This window comes from Heterodontus francisci, chromosome 12, assembly GCF_036365525.1.
Source record: "Heterodontus francisci isolate sHetFra1 chromosome 12, sHetFra1.hap1, whole genome shotgun sequence".
In the NCBI taxonomy this organism is placed as follows: domain Eukaryota; kingdom Metazoa; phylum Chordata; class Chondrichthyes; order Heterodontiformes; family Heterodontidae; genus Heterodontus; species Heterodontus francisci.
In genome coordinates, this window is record NC_090382.1 from 22438305 (window position 1) to 22457561 (window position 19257).

The following is a 19257-nucleotide window of genomic DNA, read 5'->3' on the forward strand; positions in this document are numbered from 1 at the left end:
TAGAGATAAAAATTTACAAAACCACCTCAAGGCTACAAAAAGGTTTTAGACAGTATTTAAAATACTCGAGAGAGAAATTAAATGTATAAAGATAATTCCTCCTTCACTGCCCCATCGCTGCATTTTCTTTGCCTCCCTGCTGGCTTTGACAGGTACAGGATGTGAAGGTCTGAAGCATGCTGTGAAGCTGCTGCTTATGCCACACAGATCTGGAATTAGTAGTTATTAGCAGGTTCTCAGTTAGGAACACCTGCTGCAACACTCCAATCTGTTACTGGAATACCCTTCATCCCTGTCACTCAGGTTAACTCCTAAAAGCTCTGCCAATTCATCCAAAACCCAGCGATCAAAAGGTGGCAATGGAAGTAACCTCCAGATTCATCCACAATCCAAGCCATTCACTGGCATTAAATCCATATACACTAGAAATATAACATAACCAAAGAACAAATACAATAATGAAATTGAAAATGACTTTCCATATTTTTCAACAAGAAAAAACAATTTTACCCCTTTCTCCCCCTCTGAAGGCAGCTGATCTTCACTGGCTCACAGCCCATAGGCACCTACTTGTTGTCCTCCAGTACCTCACCCCAGTGATCATCCCTCACATCTAAGTGTTGGTACCTTTGGACCATGGAGACTGTCACAGCCCAATCCTGTTCATGTCTACACACCTGCATTGTTTTTTAACCAGGGATCACTCAAGAACAGGAAACCTTTCTGCTGCAGCCCAAGCAGGGAGGAGCAAATAGCAACACCTTTTCCTGGACCAGAACTGATTGGTATGACTCAGCAGCACACCTGACATTTACCCACTGAGTCAATGGAGAGCTATGCCTATGCACCTTACAATGCAAAACTGCTTACCTTAGCTAGTTTCTCCATATACTGCTTAAAGAAATCCTCCCTCAGCCCCGAGCTATCCACAGCTTTGTAGCGCGAGTCACTCTCAAATTTCTCCTTCACTTTGCTCCAACGTAACTGACTGTCCAGGTGGTGCTCAGACAGCATGTCAAAGAAGTTGCCTTTTATCTGCTCAGTATTGAGTAGTGGATACAGGAGTTGATGAGGGGAGAAATGAAGAGTAAATCTGTCAGGGAGCAACTTTGCACTCATGTAATTTTAGTCACCACTGCATTACTCACTTACCTCACACTGAAGGAAAGTGAATACACCCTCCACACTCAAATTATAACTTCTCTAATAAAATATGCCTTGTGTCTTGAATACTAATGTGCAGTTTTAAGAACTATGCCTAGTTAATAGTAGATCTGGTGTCTTTTTGGGGTGGGGGTGGGGGTGGGGAGAAAATCAGGGTGTTTGTATTTTTATCAAATCCTGTCAAACAAACAGTAAATTATCAGTCTTAGCTATACTGAATTTGTCTTTTTTTTTTTACAAACAGCTTGTTGATGCTAATGCATTCTTTTCATGTATTTTTTTTATATCTTGGACGCCTTCAATTCTTGATCTACCTCAACCGAATTCTCAAGCTACTGACACCACATGCAGCAGTTTGGGCAGTGGGATGTTCTACAACGCCAGTTAATGCTGCTCTGGGATCCAGAGTTGCTGTGTACAGTGCAGTGAAGCTGGGTAGATTGCTGTTCAGCTCAAGATGGAGGTGCTTTAGCTGACAGTCAGAGACCAACAACTCACACCAGGACAGCATCAGGCAGGCATCGTCAGAGTGTCAGACTACCAAGGGTTTCAAACCAATGACTATCCTGTTTAGAGAGGCATATGCTTATCCCTTTAGTAAAGTCATCCAAACTGATTTGAAATTAACTAAGTTTAACCAATTACACATTAAATGTTCAATTCTGTACTTGGACCAAAACAAGTTTTCTTATTGGACACCTTCATGCAATCCATTTCCATAAAGATGACCCAGGGCATTGTAATTTAGTTATTTAGGGATCAGCTTAAAGTTAAATACCAATACAGTAGCTTCAGACAATTTGTGTACACAAGATGACTGAGTTATTACAAAATAAAAAAAATCGGAATTATTTTGTATAAATCCACAACTGCCAGAAAGTGTTTTGTAAACATAATATAGATATGAAAAATAAACATTTAAAACCAATCTCTGCTTTAAAAGCTATGAACATTGCAGCTGATTTTAAAGTATTGTGGCTTTAAATGCAAAATTAAATTGACACACACCAACTTTAATGTAGTCTATATGGTTGGGATTATATATAACTACCAGCTAAGTTACTTAACAATGATTTAAATTAAGCATATAAACAGTATACGGATGTGTGAAGCTTGCTGAGTCTATAAGTACGGTTAAATTGTCAACCAATACAGTGCTTTCCCCTTTGTTGAATGTGAACAACTTGATGCAAAAGAAATGTAACATTCGACCAAATTTCTGTCTCTATTCAGGAGCTTATCTCAAAAAGAACTCAACAAAGCTTTCACAGTAAGGTGCAGGTAGAGCAGAACTAGACCCTCAAACTTGCTGCATACGTTTGATCTTACTGATAGCACAATTCCAACCACTTTTCCACACTAAATGACACTTGAGAAACAAAGTTGTAAACATTAGCAATAATAGACTGAAAATTGAATAGGAACAGAAAGAATATGCAACTGGCAATCTCAGCTGGTGTTAAACTGCCCAATGCGAACTTGCACAATGCCACTTCCTCAGTGAATTTTATACTCAAAGCAAGGGAATGTCAGTGCTAACGAAAGGGACATTGTTCAGCACCCAAGGTTAGGCGCTCACTATATGCAGTCAACCGAGTCCCAGCAAGGTGTCTCTCAACAAGGCTCGCGATTCAGTGGCAAGCTTCAGACCGTCTTGTGCTGTACACTCCACCCATCAGATCCTGGGAAAATTAAGCTCAGCAGTGCTAACTCAAGTTAAAAGGAGCACAGGGTTTTAACTATTTATTAAAATTGCCGCTTTGCTTAAAAATTTTGAAAATAGTCCGCCCACCACTCTGCACTAAACAGTGCAAGGGAAATCAGCAAACATCCTTAGTGTGCAACCAGGAGTGCTATGTCACTTTTATTCCGAACATTAAGATTTCCTCCTTCATCCTCCCAACCCCACTTATTTTCTCCTCCTCTCAAAGGTTGGAACACTTTTCGGGTATGGCTCCATGGGCATTGGGTATTGATCCAAGTGACCATTTTTTTGTGGGAAAGCCTAAGCAGCCCAGATTGCAGCTTATTTGACTGCAAGGGAACATTATAGCTGAGCTCAGCCTGACCCAATATGCACACTTCTTTCAGGAAATCTTGGCTAGCAACCAGGAGTTGGAACAGTCATTGATTTCCCCAACAAGAGGGCACTGAGACAAATTGTAGCCCAGTTTGAAATTAGCCAACTCAGCAGAGACCAGAGCCTTCTTGGTTTCTGCAGCTAAGTTACACACTGCCCCATCCAACCAAGGCACCGCAGGAGCTACAAACGACTGTTTTGCCTATCTGTTACAATTTAAACATAGAAACATAGAAAATAGGAGCAGGAGTAGGCCATTCGGCCCTTCGAGCCTGCTCTACCATTCATTATGATCATGGCTGATCATCCAACTCAGAAGCCTGTTCCCGCTTTCACCCCATACCGTTTGATCCCTTTAGACCCAAGAGCTATATCTAACTCTTTCTTGAAAACATACAATGTTTTGGTCTCAACTGCTTTCTGTGGTAGCGAATTCCACAGGCTCACCACTCTCTGGGTAAAGTAATTTCTCCTCATCTTAGTCCTGAAAGGTTTACCCCATATCCTTAGACTATGACCCCCGGTTCTGGACTCCTCCCACCATCAGGAACATCCTTCCTGCATCTACCCTGTCAAGTCCTGTTAGAATTTTATAGGTTTCTATGAAATCCCCCCTCACTCTTCTGAACTCCAGTGAATATAATCCTAACCGACTCAAGCTCTCCTCAGACGTCAGTCCCACCATCCCAGGAATCAGTCTGGTAAACCTTCGCTGCGCTCCCTCTATAGCAAGAATATCCTTCCTCAGATAAGGAGACCAAAACTACACACAATATTCCAGGTGTGGCCTCACCAACGTCCTGTATAATTGCCAGTTTATAGCCGTTTAGATAATAACCTGCCTTCCTGTTTTTGCTACCAAAGTGGATAACCTCACATTTAACCACATTATACTGCATCTGCCATGCATTAGCCCACTCACTCAACTTGCCCAAATCACCCTGAAGCCTCTCTGCACCCTCCTCACAACTCACCCTCCCACCCAGTTTTGTGTCATCAGCAAATGTGTAGATATTACATTTAGTCCCCTCATCTAAATCATTAATGTAATAGCTGGGGTCCTAGTTCTTCAGGGACAGAGCGGCAAGAAAGAAGGGGAGGAGGCAGAAGCATCATGTAAACTAAACAAAGCATTTTTTTGTTACAGAAATTCAATAAACAAGCACGTACTTTACAGGAGTGTTCAAAGACCCAGAGCAGACTGAGAAAGCTTCACACCATGCTCCGATACTATTACATATTGTAACTTGTTAAAGCATAACAAGACTAATTACAAATAAAAACACAAGTTAAAATACCTTTACTTTACAAGAGTTAGCAATAGAATAAAAAGTAAAGGTTGAACACGATCTGGCTCTATCCAGATCTACTTTTTTTTTTTGATTGTTTTGTCTTAACACATTTCTGGGCACAACTCTCACTTCACAAGGAAAAGAACTAAAAAAATGTAAAGTACCAGAGCTGCGGGAGGCTAAAGTCACCACACAGAGAAACACCAATTCTTTCCTCACTAGGAATTCCCATAATACTTTGCTTGTCAGTGATTGACAGCTGTCAGACTGAACTGATTGACAGGCCGCACAGCACAAAACTGTAAAGACTATTCTCGTTATAAAACAGAATACATAAAATGGTTACAAAAGGGCTTTAGAAAACATCAAAATGCAAAAGATCAACAAGTTACAATTTTTAAGAAATCAGATTTTAAAAATAAACATGCAATTTTCAAATAAAAACATTTACTAGTAAAAAAAATCTTTACTGTACTATTGCAATCAAATTTACATTAGGCAGTATTTACTATTTTCAAAACTATTTAACATATTACCCTCTGAAAAGCATAATCATTATAAGCAGCTTCAGTCAAGACTTCTAAAAAAGAATATAAAAAATGTTAACGTTCATTTGTTAATTCTTTATATAATTTATGGACAAAATTTACATGAATAGCAGTTATTCAACATTCTCCTGTTGCAAATGTCATAAATGATTAGGCTTCAGAGGTTGAAAGAATCTCAGTCACACAGCACACAGGGACTTCTGGGAAGACTGCAATGCGTTGCTATCGTATTGTTATTGATGCCTCCTCCCTACCAAGCTGCTTCCCAGTGGAAACCACATCCCCCAGGACACTTGACACCACAGCAACACGACATTCAAAACTCATTAATTGTTAAACACATGACCTTTATTTTTGATATGCACAGATTTACACTTTGGATTTTTTTCCCTCAAAAGATAAAACTGCTGCCAGGGAACCCAACAAAGATAAAAATGCACTCTGAAATATATAAACACTCATTAAAAAGGTAGATTTAGGTTCACATGGTTTCTGCTGGGAGAGTCTGGCGTCCCTTACATTCGCACTCCCACCACTCACTCCACTGGAACTACAACCACCTTACCTTCTCTGTCCGACTCTTCGAATCTTCTTTCTCTCGTTTCCTCACACTGGTAATAAATTCGATAAACATGCCTTCCCGATCCTTCATCTTTTCAATAGCTTTGAATCTAGAGTCTTTGCCATATTTGGCAGCAAAGTCACTGAATGTGGATCTAGGATTCAAAATTTGCAAAGTATTTGGGATTCAGAAACTGTGAGACTTAGAATGGGTATTTGGTCATGAAAAAGGGGAGGTATATATATGAACCAGAGTAGGGAATTTGGCCAAACACGCTCTGTAATATTGTTAATTGTGACAGTTTCACTTTAACTACATGCTGCTTTTTCTCCACATCTCTTAATTCCCTATCTATCAGCCTTCCAAAAATCTCAACTGACTTTGCATTTACTATCTTCTGGGGCAGCATGTTATCAACTTTTGTGAAGGTTTTTCCAAATTCTCTTTACCCAGCTTTGCTCAAATTCGAAGATTATATTTCCTTGCGTTTGATAACACTCCTGTGAATTGCATTGGGATGTTTTACTATGTTGAAGGTGCTATATAAATGCAAGTTGTTGCTGCTGCTCTACAATAAAGCCATTCTATTTTCTAGGCTGGCACAGTATCTTCCACATTACATTTTGCAATTTTATCTACCCTTTTTAAAGTGCAAAGTGGCTCTGCACCCCACAGCAGGTTTTTCTTTCTGTACTGATCTGGCCCTTTCAAGGTACTGACCTTCAGTTGGGTTACTGCTCCACAGGTCCCAGCTGCCCTTCAGGACCTCACCCAGGTTGCCATCCTTGGCTCGTAAGCCGAGAGTGAAAATGTCAACAGTGAAGCAAGATGCTGACCGATTGTGGATTTGCACTCCATCCATACAAGCCAATTCTTCAGGAGGGCTAATAAAAATAGATCAAGAACCTAGCTGATTTTTGCCCGCCTCACCACCCCAGGGATATAAGGCCAATTGCAATCAAAAATGGTTTCTTGGATACCACAGGATAAACTGGGAAATGGATCTGCTGGTCTTCAGGGCTTGGCACCAGTGATGCGGGTGGGGCGGGTGGTGGCCTATCACGTGTGTATCCATTGGTTAGTTCCCAGGTCACTCCAAAGTCAGGGACCCTCAATCACCTCAATTTGGGGCGGCACAGTGGCGCAGTGGTTAGCACCGCAGCCTCACAGCTCCAGGGACCCGGGTTCGATTCTGGGTACTGCCTGTACAGAGTTTGCAAGTTCTCCCTGTGTCTGCGTGGGTTTCCTCCGGGTGCTCCGGTTTCCTCCCACATGCCAAAGACTTGCAGGTTGATAGGTTAATTGGCCATTATAAATTGCCCCTAGTATAGGTAGGTGGTAGGGAAATATATAGGGACAGGTGGGGATGAGATAGGAATATGGGATTAGTGTAGGATTAGTATAAATGGGTGGTTGATGGTCGGCACAGACTTGGTGGGCCGAAGGGCCTGTTTCAGTGCTGTATCTCTCTAAACTAAACCATGAACCAATCAATCAATCATTCAGCTCGTAGGTGAAGCCCATCCCCATCAAGAACGCCATCAAACCTGCTTTGGGAAGAAGGACACTAGATGGCTGGCCTGCAACAGGCACGAAATTCAAGATTATTTGGGCCATACACCAAGAGTCCATCTGATAAAGGATAGTTAACCTAATTCAGTGGCATCTGAGAGACAGAGGTGCCATCTTGGTATGCAGAATGGTGGTAAAAGTTTGGTTCAAAGCAGTGGCAGTAAGTAGATTTTGAAAAGCAGCATAGTTAAGCATGGTGAAACACCCTCCCACCACCCCGCACCCACCCCCCCCCACTCCCCAAAATTAGAGATGATACAACAGTGCTTAAAAAGTAAATTATAAATTCACAGTGGGCATATCCTCAAGAGTCCTTAACGTTTCACAGGCATAATCTGATAAAATCATTTTGCAGAGGTAATTCATGTTACAACTCAAGCACATCACCTTAAAGACGACATTGGCACTGCACCAAGACTGTGTTGAAACAGAATTCAGCATCAATTACCTTGGAGTTAACTTTGCATCCTCCAGTAACTTTTTGAAGTCCTCCTTTGATTGTTGCAGCTTGTTTTTCTTCTCTTTTCGCTCTTCTTCAGCTCTAGTTTTTACATACTGGTCAAAAACCTGTTGGATAAAGTTCCATGCAAATTTTAAAAATTGCAAATTAAAATATATAAGATGAGAGAGATATTTATTTCCCTTCCACCCCAAACACTGGTAGTATACCAATCTAGCACCGAGGCTTCTGTCTACGTTACTGAGAGCTAAGGCAAGACTGGATAGGCACTTGCTCTTTCTGTTGATGAGAGAGAGATTAGGAACCCGGTACCTTCAGAATAAATCAAACTGGTACGCCAGTAGTGAGCAGGTTTTACAAGTACATTTACAGAATCAGTGTGTATTACATGAGGATTCCGAAACATCATCTTTCTACAAATAATTGTTAATTTTGTGAAGTAATACCAGCAGTTGGAAATGAAATATTTCCATTTTGGGCAGCCAGTGTCAACGTCAAACACAACTTGCATTTATATAGCACCTTCAATGTAGTAAAGCGCCCCAAGGCACAGGAGCAATTATCAAACAAAATTTGACACCGAGCTACATAAGGAGATATTAGGACAGGCAACCAAAAAGCTTGGTCAAAGAGACAGGTTTTAAGGAGAGTCTTAAAGGAGGAAAGAGGTAGAGTGTCGGAGAAATTTATGAAGGAAATTCCAGAGCTTAGGGGTGAGGGAGCTGAAGGTACAGCCATCAATCATGAAAATACAGTTTCATGCAAGCCGAGAAATGCAACCCCCAGCGACAGAGCATGATATTTTCTATTAACCACATCAACTCACGTGTCTGAGAATAGCGTCGTTTTCTAGTAGACGCTTGTCACAAGGAACTGAGCCACGACTACTCAAACTTACTTCATGTAGGACTGTGAGTCAGCAGAGACAGAATCTGAAACTCAGGTCCCAAAGGTGAAAGCCCGCCATCTAACTCATTTGTCACAGTCATAGAGTTATACAAGACAGAAACAGGCCCTTCGGCCCATTGTGTCTGTGCCAGCCATCGAGCACCCTACTATTCTAATCCCATTTTCCAGCTCTCGGCTATGGCGTTCCAAATGCTCATCTGAATACTTCTTAAATGTTGTGATGGTTCCTGCCTCTACCACCCCTTCAGGTAGTGCGTTCCAGATTCCAAACACCCTCTGGGTGAAATTTTTTTTCCTCAAAGCCCCTCTAAACCTCCTGCCCCTTATCGTAAATCTATGCCCCCTGGTTACTGACCCCTCCGCTAAGGGAAAATAGTTTCTTCCTATCTAACCTATCAATGCCCCTCAGAATTTTGTATACCTCAATCATGTCCCCCCTCAACCCTCTCTGCTCTAAGGAAAACCACCCTAGCCTACCCAGTCTCTCTTCATAACTGAAATGCTCAAGCCCAGGCAACATCCTGGTGAACCTCCTCTGCACCCTCTCCAGTGCAATCACATCCTTCCTATAATGTGGTGCCCAGAACTGTACACAGTACTCCAGCTGTGACCTAACTAGTGTTTTATACAGCTCCATCACAACCTCCCTGCTCTTATATTCGATGCCTCGGCAAATAAAAGGAAATATCACAAATGCCTTCGAAACCACCTTATCTACCTGTGCTGCTGCCTTCAGTGATCTATGGACAAGTACACCAAGGTCCCTCTGACCCTCTGTACTTACTAGCATCCTACCATACATTGTATATTCGCTTTCCTTGTTAGTCCTCCAAAAATGCATCACCTTACACTTCTCAGGATTAAACTCCATTTGCCACTGCTCTGCCCATTTATATCATCCTGTAATCTAAGGCTTTCCTCCTCACTATTTACGACAACACCAATGTTTGTGTCATCTGCGAACTTACTGATCATACCTCCTATATTCACGTTTAAATCATTAATGTACACTACAAACAGCAAGGATCCCAGCACCGATCCCTGCGGTACACAACTCGTCACAGGCTTCCACTCGCAAAACAACCCTCGACCATCACCCTCTGCCTCCTGCCACTAAGCCAATTTTGGATCCAATTTGCCCTGGATCCCATGGGCTCTTACCTTCTTAACCAATCTCCTATGCGGGACCTTATCAAAAGCCTTGCTGAAGTCCATGTAGACTACATCAACTGCTTTATTCTCAACTACACATCTCGTCACCGCCTCGAAAAATTCAATCAAGTTTGTTAGACACGATCTCCCCTGACAAAGCCTTGCTGACTATCCCTGATTAATCCCTGCCTCTCCAAGTGGAGATTAATCCTGTCCCTCAGAATTTTTTCCAATAGTTTCCCTACCACTGATGTTAGACTCACCGGCCTGTAATTACCTGGTTTATCCCGGCTACCCTTCTTGAATAATGGTACCACATTTGCTGTCCTCCAGTCCTCTGGTACCTCTCCTGTGGCCAGAGAGGATTTGAAAATTTGTGTCAGAGCCCCTGCTATCTCCTCCCTTGCCTCACATAACAGCCTGGGATACATCTCATCTGGGCCTGGGGATTTATCCACTTATAAGCCAGCTAAAACAGCTGATACTTCCTCTCTTTCAATGCTTGCCTGATTAAGGATTTGTTAAAGGATATTCTTACACGAGGCAGAATTTTTAATTCCAAAATGTCCACAGAGATCAATCCCACTCTATAGATCCATATTTATTAAACAACTGTCCTGATCAAAAAGAACAGCTACTCATAATGTGCTCACAGTAACACGAAAATATTCAGGTTGACTGCAGTACATGTACCTCACCATTTGCCAAACCTGAACATATGTTTTCAATGTCATCTGGGCAGTGCATTGTATATAAAGCCAAAGAGCAACTTGGGCAGTTTTGTATGCTTCTGATCTGGCAATATATTACAGGAATCTATCTGCATCATCAATTGTGTCACATTAAAAGTCTATTATTACTATCAGATTCCTGTCTATCCTATTTCTATCTATGTTAGTTCAATTCCATTCGCTGTACACGGTTTCCTGACATTCTGTGGGTCTAAGCAGACTATGTGCAGCATCATCTACTTAACTGATGACTGATGATATATGGCAGCTCTTGTGCTGCAATCTGGAATCAGCAACAGACTCTGCATGACTGGATTACATTAGTGAATATTTAAACTACTATTTCCAAGTTAAGCTGTTAATCCACAGACGCAAACTCTCTTTCATGTCAGCCGCTGATTAGTATGTGGAGCTTGGGACAGATAGGAAGCAGAAATGGCATGTAACTGGGAAGGATTGAGGAGAAAGTTTCCAAGTCCACAATCAATAAATTTGAGTTTATACTTGCACAAGTTTTATTGCAGCTGGATCCGGCTTTAATGCTTAACTTGTGTTTGGACAATCTACAGTGAGAATTAAAACCAAGATCGGAACCGAATTCTGCTTGCCATTATTGAGCAAGGCTTCAGACACCCTACACATCTGCCACTGCGCATCCTATACTTTGAACATTTAATATTCTCAAAATAACGAGTGCATTAGCGCATTATTTTGCTACAATTGTATTCAGTGCCAATGTTCCCTGTAAGCTGTGCAGCAATAAAAAAGTTGCCGTCCAGGCCGTGCACAATTTGGCTTCTTAAAGTTACTATATAAAATAACCTAAAGGGACTACACATTTAAATAAATCACCACGTACGCCAAAAAAAATTAGAGGGCACATTGCTCGGTGCCCTTGGCATCCACTCCGAATAGATTCACAGCAACATTTGCTGAATACGACATGTTGAGTAGCCTGATATTTGTCTATTGGTGGCCCCAAGTCGAGGTGTTAGTGGGTTGCCATTCCTTGTGGAACTGAACCGCAGCAAAACTTAGTCTTTTAACAAAACTGGGGAGAAAGGAAGTGAAACAATATGCTTACAAAGATTTCTAATATGTTGCTGGATGTTTCTGGCCCAACCTTTTAATTAATGGAGGTATTACGCAGATAATTCTTTCAATTTTTTCAGTCCAACCTCTAACAGTGCAACTGATTGTCGTTGTTACCTGTTTTCTTTCCTTTGGATTCAAAAGGAGATATCGGGGATCAAAAACAATTTTGTGGAGTTCCTTCTCCCACGTAGAGAATGCGGAGACCTAAACGAAAGGAGAGAGAAACGAACAACATCTGAGCTGAATTCATCCAAATGGCTAAGATCAGCAGAAAGAAACAAAAACAAGAAATGCTGGAATCACTCAGCAGGTCTGGCAGCATCTGTGGAAAGAGAAGCAGAGTTAACGTTTCGGGTCAGTGACCCTTCTTCGGAACTGACAAATATTAGAAAAGTCACAGATTATAAACAAGTGAGGTGGGGGTGGGGCAAGAGATAACAAAGGAGAAGGTGCAGATTGGACCAGGCCACATAGCTGACCAAAAGGTCACGGAGCAAAGGCAAACAATATGTTAATGGTGTGTTGAAAGACAAAGCATTAGTACAGATTAGGTGTGAATACACTGAAAGAAAGTTGCCTGTAGATAGGACTGAAATGCTAATATAAATATCTGTCCCTCTGAACATTTACTGGCATACAAAATCCATAACTTAATAAAAATGGATTAAACCCAAGCTCCTCTGATTGCCTAAGTTTATAAAGTGAAGCAGCTTCCAGGTGAAGCGCCAATTATCATGTTCCAAGTTTAATTTCTGGTCTCAGTTAGTTGATTTTAGTCAGAATGGCAACTGAAACACTTCCATTATCCATGGTAACCCCAGGGTGAGGGTGAAAACAAAAAAAAAAGCAATGGCTTGTGCTCCTGATCGTGTGACTCCTGCTGAAAATTATGTTGAAGTGGAAGTTAGCAGAGAACAAGATTGGGAGTCCCAGTGATGCCCTCTATGGTTAAATAGCCTGCCAGCAGTCACTGTTAAGGCTCACATCAAAAGCATGCCAGAGGGTTGCCATTGCCTATGGGACTGTACCATGACAAGTAGGCAAAGCCTTCAGGAAAGAAGTGGAGAGACTGGATAGATTTCTTGAAATGATCAAACCAAATTCAATCACCTCCACAATTTCACCTTAAATGACTACAGCTCCCATCTCTATTAGAAAAGACAAGCAACAGTGGGATGCTGACAATTTTCTCACTAATTGGCCTTGAATTCCACTGAACAATTACAATATCAGTCAACTAGTTTCTCATTAAAAGATCTACCACCGAGTGACATTTAAAATGACCACAGCGGGAGCTCCCATGCAGGCAAAGCCTTGAAGTTTAATCTTTTGATTCCAAGTTCTGTTAGTTCTTTTTATGCCATGGTGCATAAATTAAGAGAAATCCTTTGGGCAAGGAAGTACCAGAAGTTCAAGTCATACTATGAACCTCAGTAAGTGCAAGATGTTGAGAAAATAACGAAAGATGCTGGGAGAACGGAATTAATAGGTAAAATAGAGTAATGCGTCATTCAGTGTATAACCCAGGAAACAAGGGTAAAATTAACCTTTGTCTTACACGAAGGTACTGTCATCCATATAAAAGAAAAAACACTTTAAAAAAAAAAGTATACTCATTGAAAGTTTAAAGCTCAAAGAGGCCACTTGCCCATCATGTCTGTGTCAGCAGAGAAACGAGCCACCCAGCCGAATCCCACCTTCCAGTATTTGGCCCATCGCCCTGCAGGTTACAGCTCGAGAAACATATCCAGACACCTTTTAAATGTGTTGAGGGTCTCTGCCTCAACTACCCTTACAGGCAGTCAATGCCAGACCCTTAACATCCTCTGGAAGAAAAAACTTTTCCTCATCGCCCCTCTAATCTTTCTACCAATCACTTTAAATCTATGGCCCCTAGTTACTGACCTCTCTGCTAAGGTAAATAGGCCTTTCCCATCCACTCTATCCAGGCCCCTCATAATTTTATACATCTCTATCAAAACTCCCCTCAGCCTCCTCTGTTCCAACGAGAACAACCCCAGCCTATCCAATCTTTCCCCATTGCTGCATTTTTCCAGCCCCAGCAACATCCTCATAAATCTGTTCTGTACCCTCTCCAGTGCAATTATATCCTTTCTGTAATGAGGTGACCAGAACGGCACACAGTACTCAAGTTGTGGCATAATGAATTATACAGTTTCAGCATAACCTCCCTGCTCTTATATTCTCCACTTCGGCTAATCAAGGAAAGGATTCCATATGCCTTCTTAACCACCTTATTGACCTGTCCTGCTACTTTCAGGGATCTGTGGACATTCACTCCAAGGTCCTGCACTTCCTCTACAATTCTTAGTATTATCCCGTGAATTGTGCATTCCTTTGCCTTATTTGACCTTCTCAAATGCATCCCTTCACACTTCTCAGAGTTGAATTCCAATTGCCATTTTTCTGCCCACCTGACCAGTCCATTGATATCTTCCTGCAGTCTACAGATGTCCTCCGAGCTATCCCCACACGGTCAATTTCCGCGTTGTCTGCAAACTTCTTGATGATGCCCCCTACATTTCCATCGAAATCATTTATACCACAAAAAGCAGGGGACCCAGTCCTGAGCCCTGCAGACCACCACTGCAAACAGCCTTCCAGGTTCAAAAACACCAGTCGACAATTACCCTTTGTTTCCTGCCACTGAGCCAATTCTGTATTGTTACGACCGAGGCAGAAGTGTACTGTCTTCCTCTAGTTCCACTTCTCCATGGGTCACGACATATATTTAAATATTTACCAGTTACTGATACTCTATTTTTATTGCAGAATAAAATCCACCAATCAGGTTTCTTTAATAAATAACACAATTAATAATTTATTATAAAAAAAAAAGAGACATCCAGTAAAGATACAAAGCACGAACACAGACTGAAATATATAAGTTCCCTTTTAGATTAGCTCAACACATACAGACACACCCACCCACCTACCGGTTAAAGAAAAAATTATGTTTTTTCTGCAGCGATCTCTTTACAAAAAATTTTTTTGGCCAAATATTTGGGAATTCTTGAAGGAAAAGGAGAAGATATGAAATGATATCAATTGTCCCTTTACTCTGGAGTCCCAAATATGCGTGGTCTGCTGTCACTGGGATCTTTTTGGAGCAGTTCGCTTCAGGCAAAGTTGGGGATTAGTCTATCAGGCTTTCTAGGAAAAATGCGGCATCAGGGGTTTCAGCTATCACATAATGGATTCTCAAGGTTTCTCGGAGAGGTGGAAAGGATGAACTGGTATCTTCTCTTTTAGCAGGCTGACCCCCAACTGACTCAAAACAATATCCAAAACTAAACCAACTCTTGACCAACGTAAATCTTGACGTTACTTCTCTGTAAACACCCCCTCGGCACCAAGGCTCCTGTTGTTTACTTAGCTGAAGACATGTGACTTCCAGTGTTTCGAAACCAAGTCCTAAAGTCCTTCCAGTGACCTTTTATTTTTAACAAGTCCAGCATCGATGGAATCTCTTCAGTCCCAAATAAATCCATCTCCACAATCTTCAAACACGAGTCCTCAAAAAAATTAAATTCGTAACAGTAACCAGCTTGCTACATTCCCCTGGATCCCTTCACTTTTATTTTTTAACCAGTCTGCCACGTGGGACCTTGTCAAAAGCCTTGTTAAAATCCATGTAGACCACATCAACTGCAATACCCTCATCAATCCTCCTTGTTACTTCCTCAAAAAATTAATCAAGTTAGTCAGACACAATCTTCCTTTAAATCCATGCTGACTATCCTTGATTAATTCCTGCCTTTCTCAGTGACAGTCTATCCTCTCAGAGAATTGATTCTAATAACTTTCCTATTATATTTTAAAATGATTATACTGTACTCGTAACCCTCAATAGAATGTTAGCCCCTCAATGGCTCAGTATCACACTATAAAAGAATCCAAGGTTTAGTCACTGTGGGCCTCAATGACACAGCTTGAAGTCTCAGGGGCCATATGCAAATTTTGTTGCACCTCTAGTTGCTGAGACCAACAGAGTTTAATATTAAAGATTCATCCACAAGGAGACAACAGAATTTTAAAAAGTCCTTGTTAAAGCTCCAGAACCACAAATTCAAGCAGGCAAACCAGAAAAGAAACTAGCATAATCAGGACTTAATTGCATGGGTTTCAAAGGCTGTCTTGCCAGTATTCGGGGGTTGCACTTGACTCTCATGCCCAATTTGAAAACCACTGCACTTATCACAGATTCAGTGCCATGCTGTGTATTGATCTCAGATGTGGTCAACATTTGGAGTGCTAAAATTGGCTTCAGCACCCCTTGGCTTGGGAGTGAAAAATAGCTGCCAGGAGCCCTAACACCACCCCACCCACCCCACATTGCGATTCCCTCTGTCAAGCACTGGTACTGGGTTAGGATTCGGATCAACTATGATGACATAAATAGCCTCTTGACACTGTCAGTTCACATATTAATAACTTGAGCGAGGTATCAAAAGACTTCTGCCACCCATCTGACCATACTGCAACCTTTTGGGAGTTGAGGAAGGGAAAGAGTGAGAAGAGAGAGAAGTGGAAATATATAAACTACCTACCTGGTAGGACTGTCATCTTTCTTCAAATGACACACACCCTCTACAGTGTAGCAGAATAGCTTATCTGATTAGGGAATCCACATGCTAAGTATGGCTACGAAAATGTCATCATGACATTCCAGGTAAATGATGCAACATAGTCTTCTCGTTTCACTCCTATGAAGTTCCAAGATGTGTGCCACATTACCTGTATGTTTTGACTTGAAACTAAGCTGAAGTTATTCACCCAGAACTAACTCCTCCAAAGCTAACTCCTGCAAGACCTGTGGGAATGGATGGGTGGGATCGTGGTGAGCGTGTAATGTCTGAAGGCAAGGTAATCTTTGTTTCACATCGTTCACATACTAAGGGGGCATAATAACGAAAACAACTTGGATTTATATAATGTCTTTAATGTTAAAAAAAAATGCCTCAGGGTGCTTCAAAGAGGAAGCAAGGTGTGGCTTCAAGCTTTGTGGGGAATTAGGGAAAATTATAAAGTGATACAAATTTAGGATGGGGCACCCATGAATGAATCATAAAATCAAAGTTTAGGACCAAACTGCCAAAAGCTTCAGTGAAATATATATGATGTTATGGAAACATGGGAGACTGCTCCATGTGGCACCTTGCATATGCTACTAAATTGGACCCGATTAACATGCACAGCAGCAGCTATGGAACAGTTCAAATAATCCTCACACAACCCATGTAGGGTTTAAGTCAAATCGAGCCATCCATTTGGCTAGCACTGCTTTGTCACCCACTTGCCTTGAATCATTCCACCAAAGGAGCCAAATGACTAGTCAAAATTCCTCTCTGTGCCACCTTAGAGCTTTGCAAGCATCCAAATGGTGAAGACAACATTTTTGTTCCAATTTGCATGACAGTGCAAAAGAGGATAATTTCTGGGTTCGAACAGAACTGGGAAGAAACCTTGGGTAAAAGTCCCGTGTGATTGCTAAGTAAGGGATGCTTAACAAAACCAAATCAAATATGTTTATTCCACAATTGGGGCACAGCGCTCACCAATTCAAGACGTCAAAGGAATGCAATGTTTTGCTGATGGAACGAACATAATCATAAGACTTAAATACAACTTAACTTGCAAAGATGTAATTTAGGGTGAAGGCCTAAATAGGCATAATTTACAAATAGTGTGCATAAAATGAGATACTGGTTCATTGATAACTATCTAACACAAAGCGGGAATAAAAGATTCAAACAGCTACAATATGTACCTGGATAGAATCAGTATGTTTTCCCAATTATAGTAGGCCCGAGCCCACAATAACCATTACCAGCAAACTCACTCAAGATACTGCAAGGTATGGCTGGTGAAAGCAGGAAAATAAAATCCAGTGAGAGTGTCCTCTGTGGCTTGGCTAATATGCATTGTTAGGAGACAATGGAGCGTGCTTTCCTCAGTCGACATTAATGCACTTAATGCTGACATTACATGCCTGAAATAGGATGGTACCCCTTTCTGCCACACCAAACTCCCTCAGTAGGATCAGCACAAATATTATTCCACCATGCCATCACACCCCGTTCTCCCCAATCCACAAATAAAAATGAGGAGAGACAGCAACAAACACGATGAACTCTGAAATTATTTCTAAATTCACTTAAAATAATCTGAATTTTCAAGATGTCCTTACAATAGGAAACTAGGTTTACGCAACTTGGAGCACAGATTTCACAAAACACCTGACTGGTATGTTTTGAGTCGAGTACCTAAGGAACAAGAATTGATTGGATTTCACTGCCAGCTGAACATAAATGGCTCATCAATTCACCTATGGACAAGAATCTAATCAGTAACTGCAGCAATAAAAAGGGAACTTCAGTCACTATAAATTTTCCAAGTCTTGTATAAAAAGAGACAACCCACATCAGTCCTTACCCCTCTTTCCAGCAGCATATCCCGGAACTGTTTCATGCGAGACTCCAGAGGAACAATGGCCCTCTCCCGGGCAGCTTTGATTTCAGCTTCCATAGCTGCCTCCTTCTCAGACTCTGGATCTTTGAGATCATCCTTCCTGCAATAGTTTTAGACATCAAAAAAAAAGACACACTTCACAACCCGAAAGAACAGAAAAAATTTTTCTTTTGCCATTTACAGCAGTTCAGTAGTTATAAAATGTAGCAATGCATGGGACCAGAGAAAGCTAGTGCAGTCCACCCAGCATTCACATGCGAATATTTGGCCACTTCGGTGAGATAACTGGAGGGCAGCTGGCATAAGTGTAGCTAGCATGAATTAGTGCTTTCAGGAAGGGAGAAGACTAGAATTATATTATGTAGGAGTGTTTAAAATTATTTATATATCTGCTTTCAAATAAAAAACTACTTTTAACATATTGCATCCCAACTATATGAATAAAATGATCAGCAGACAAATCTTTGAAGATGTCCTACATAGGGAAGATTTTTCAGGCTTTACATTACTCACTTTCGCTTTTTTGCTTTAATCGGTTCATCATCATATTCATCTTCTAGGGGCTCAGCCTCCTCTTTCACTGAATAAAAAGGGAAATATTTTAAAATAGAAAAATAGACAACTTGTCTGTCTCATTTACACAACCAAAATTAAATCAAAAGCTTAATTGCAAATAAACTATTAAGTCCTTAGGTATAGCAATTCATGCTAAACTTCAAGTAAATTTGTACCTTAAACAAATGTCAGTGTTGAGAAACTGATATTTTAATCTAAATTAATGTGAATTTGTACCTTCACTACTCAATTTAAATCAAAACTTTGGACCACTCAAGGCCCACACTCTAGAATGGTAAACAGCGATCTATTAACATCAACAAGAAGTTATATTTATATAGCGACTTTAACCTAATAAAATGTCCGAAGGTGCCTTATAAAACAAAGTATGACACCAAGCCATATAAGGAAATATTAGGTCAGATGACCAAAAGCTTGGTCAGAGGTTTTAAGGAGTGTGTCATGCAGGCCCCCACCTGCCAAGAACGAGGCACATTAATTTCATCACATGGACATTAAACTTCAAATTGTTGCTGGGAAGAAAAGAGGGTCTATTACAAGGAGTTACCAGGCCCCTAGCTGGAAAGACATTTCTGCATACCAGAAGACAGTGTTGGAACCACTCCCTGTTCCCAATACACAGAA

The 19257-nt window shown here is 41.1% G+C and overlaps 1 protein-coding gene across 6 annotated transcripts in view; it reads right to left on the reverse strand.

Moving 5' to 3' along the window:
- Nucleotides 1–19257, reverse strand: part of tcerg1b (transcription elongation regulator 1b (CA150)) — a 109237-nt gene that overhangs the window by 6596 nt on the left and 83384 nt on the right. For all 6 annotated transcript variants that reach the window (XM_068043193.1, XM_068043192.1, XM_068043191.1 and 3 more), the window contains 6 exons: nucleotides 18571–18637; nucleotides 18022–18157; nucleotides 11680–11769; nucleotides 7667–7785; nucleotides 5650–5800; nucleotides 871–1035 (listed from right to left, as the gene is read on the reverse strand). In XM_068043193.1, the coding sequence (XP_067899294.1) occupies nucleotides 871–1035; nucleotides 5650–5800; nucleotides 7667–7785; nucleotides 11680–11769; nucleotides 18022–18157; nucleotides 18571–18637 (728 nt within the window). The remainder of the gene's footprint in view (nucleotides 1–870; nucleotides 1036–5649; nucleotides 5801–7666; nucleotides 7786–11679; nucleotides 11770–18021; nucleotides 18158–18570; nucleotides 18638–19257) is intronic.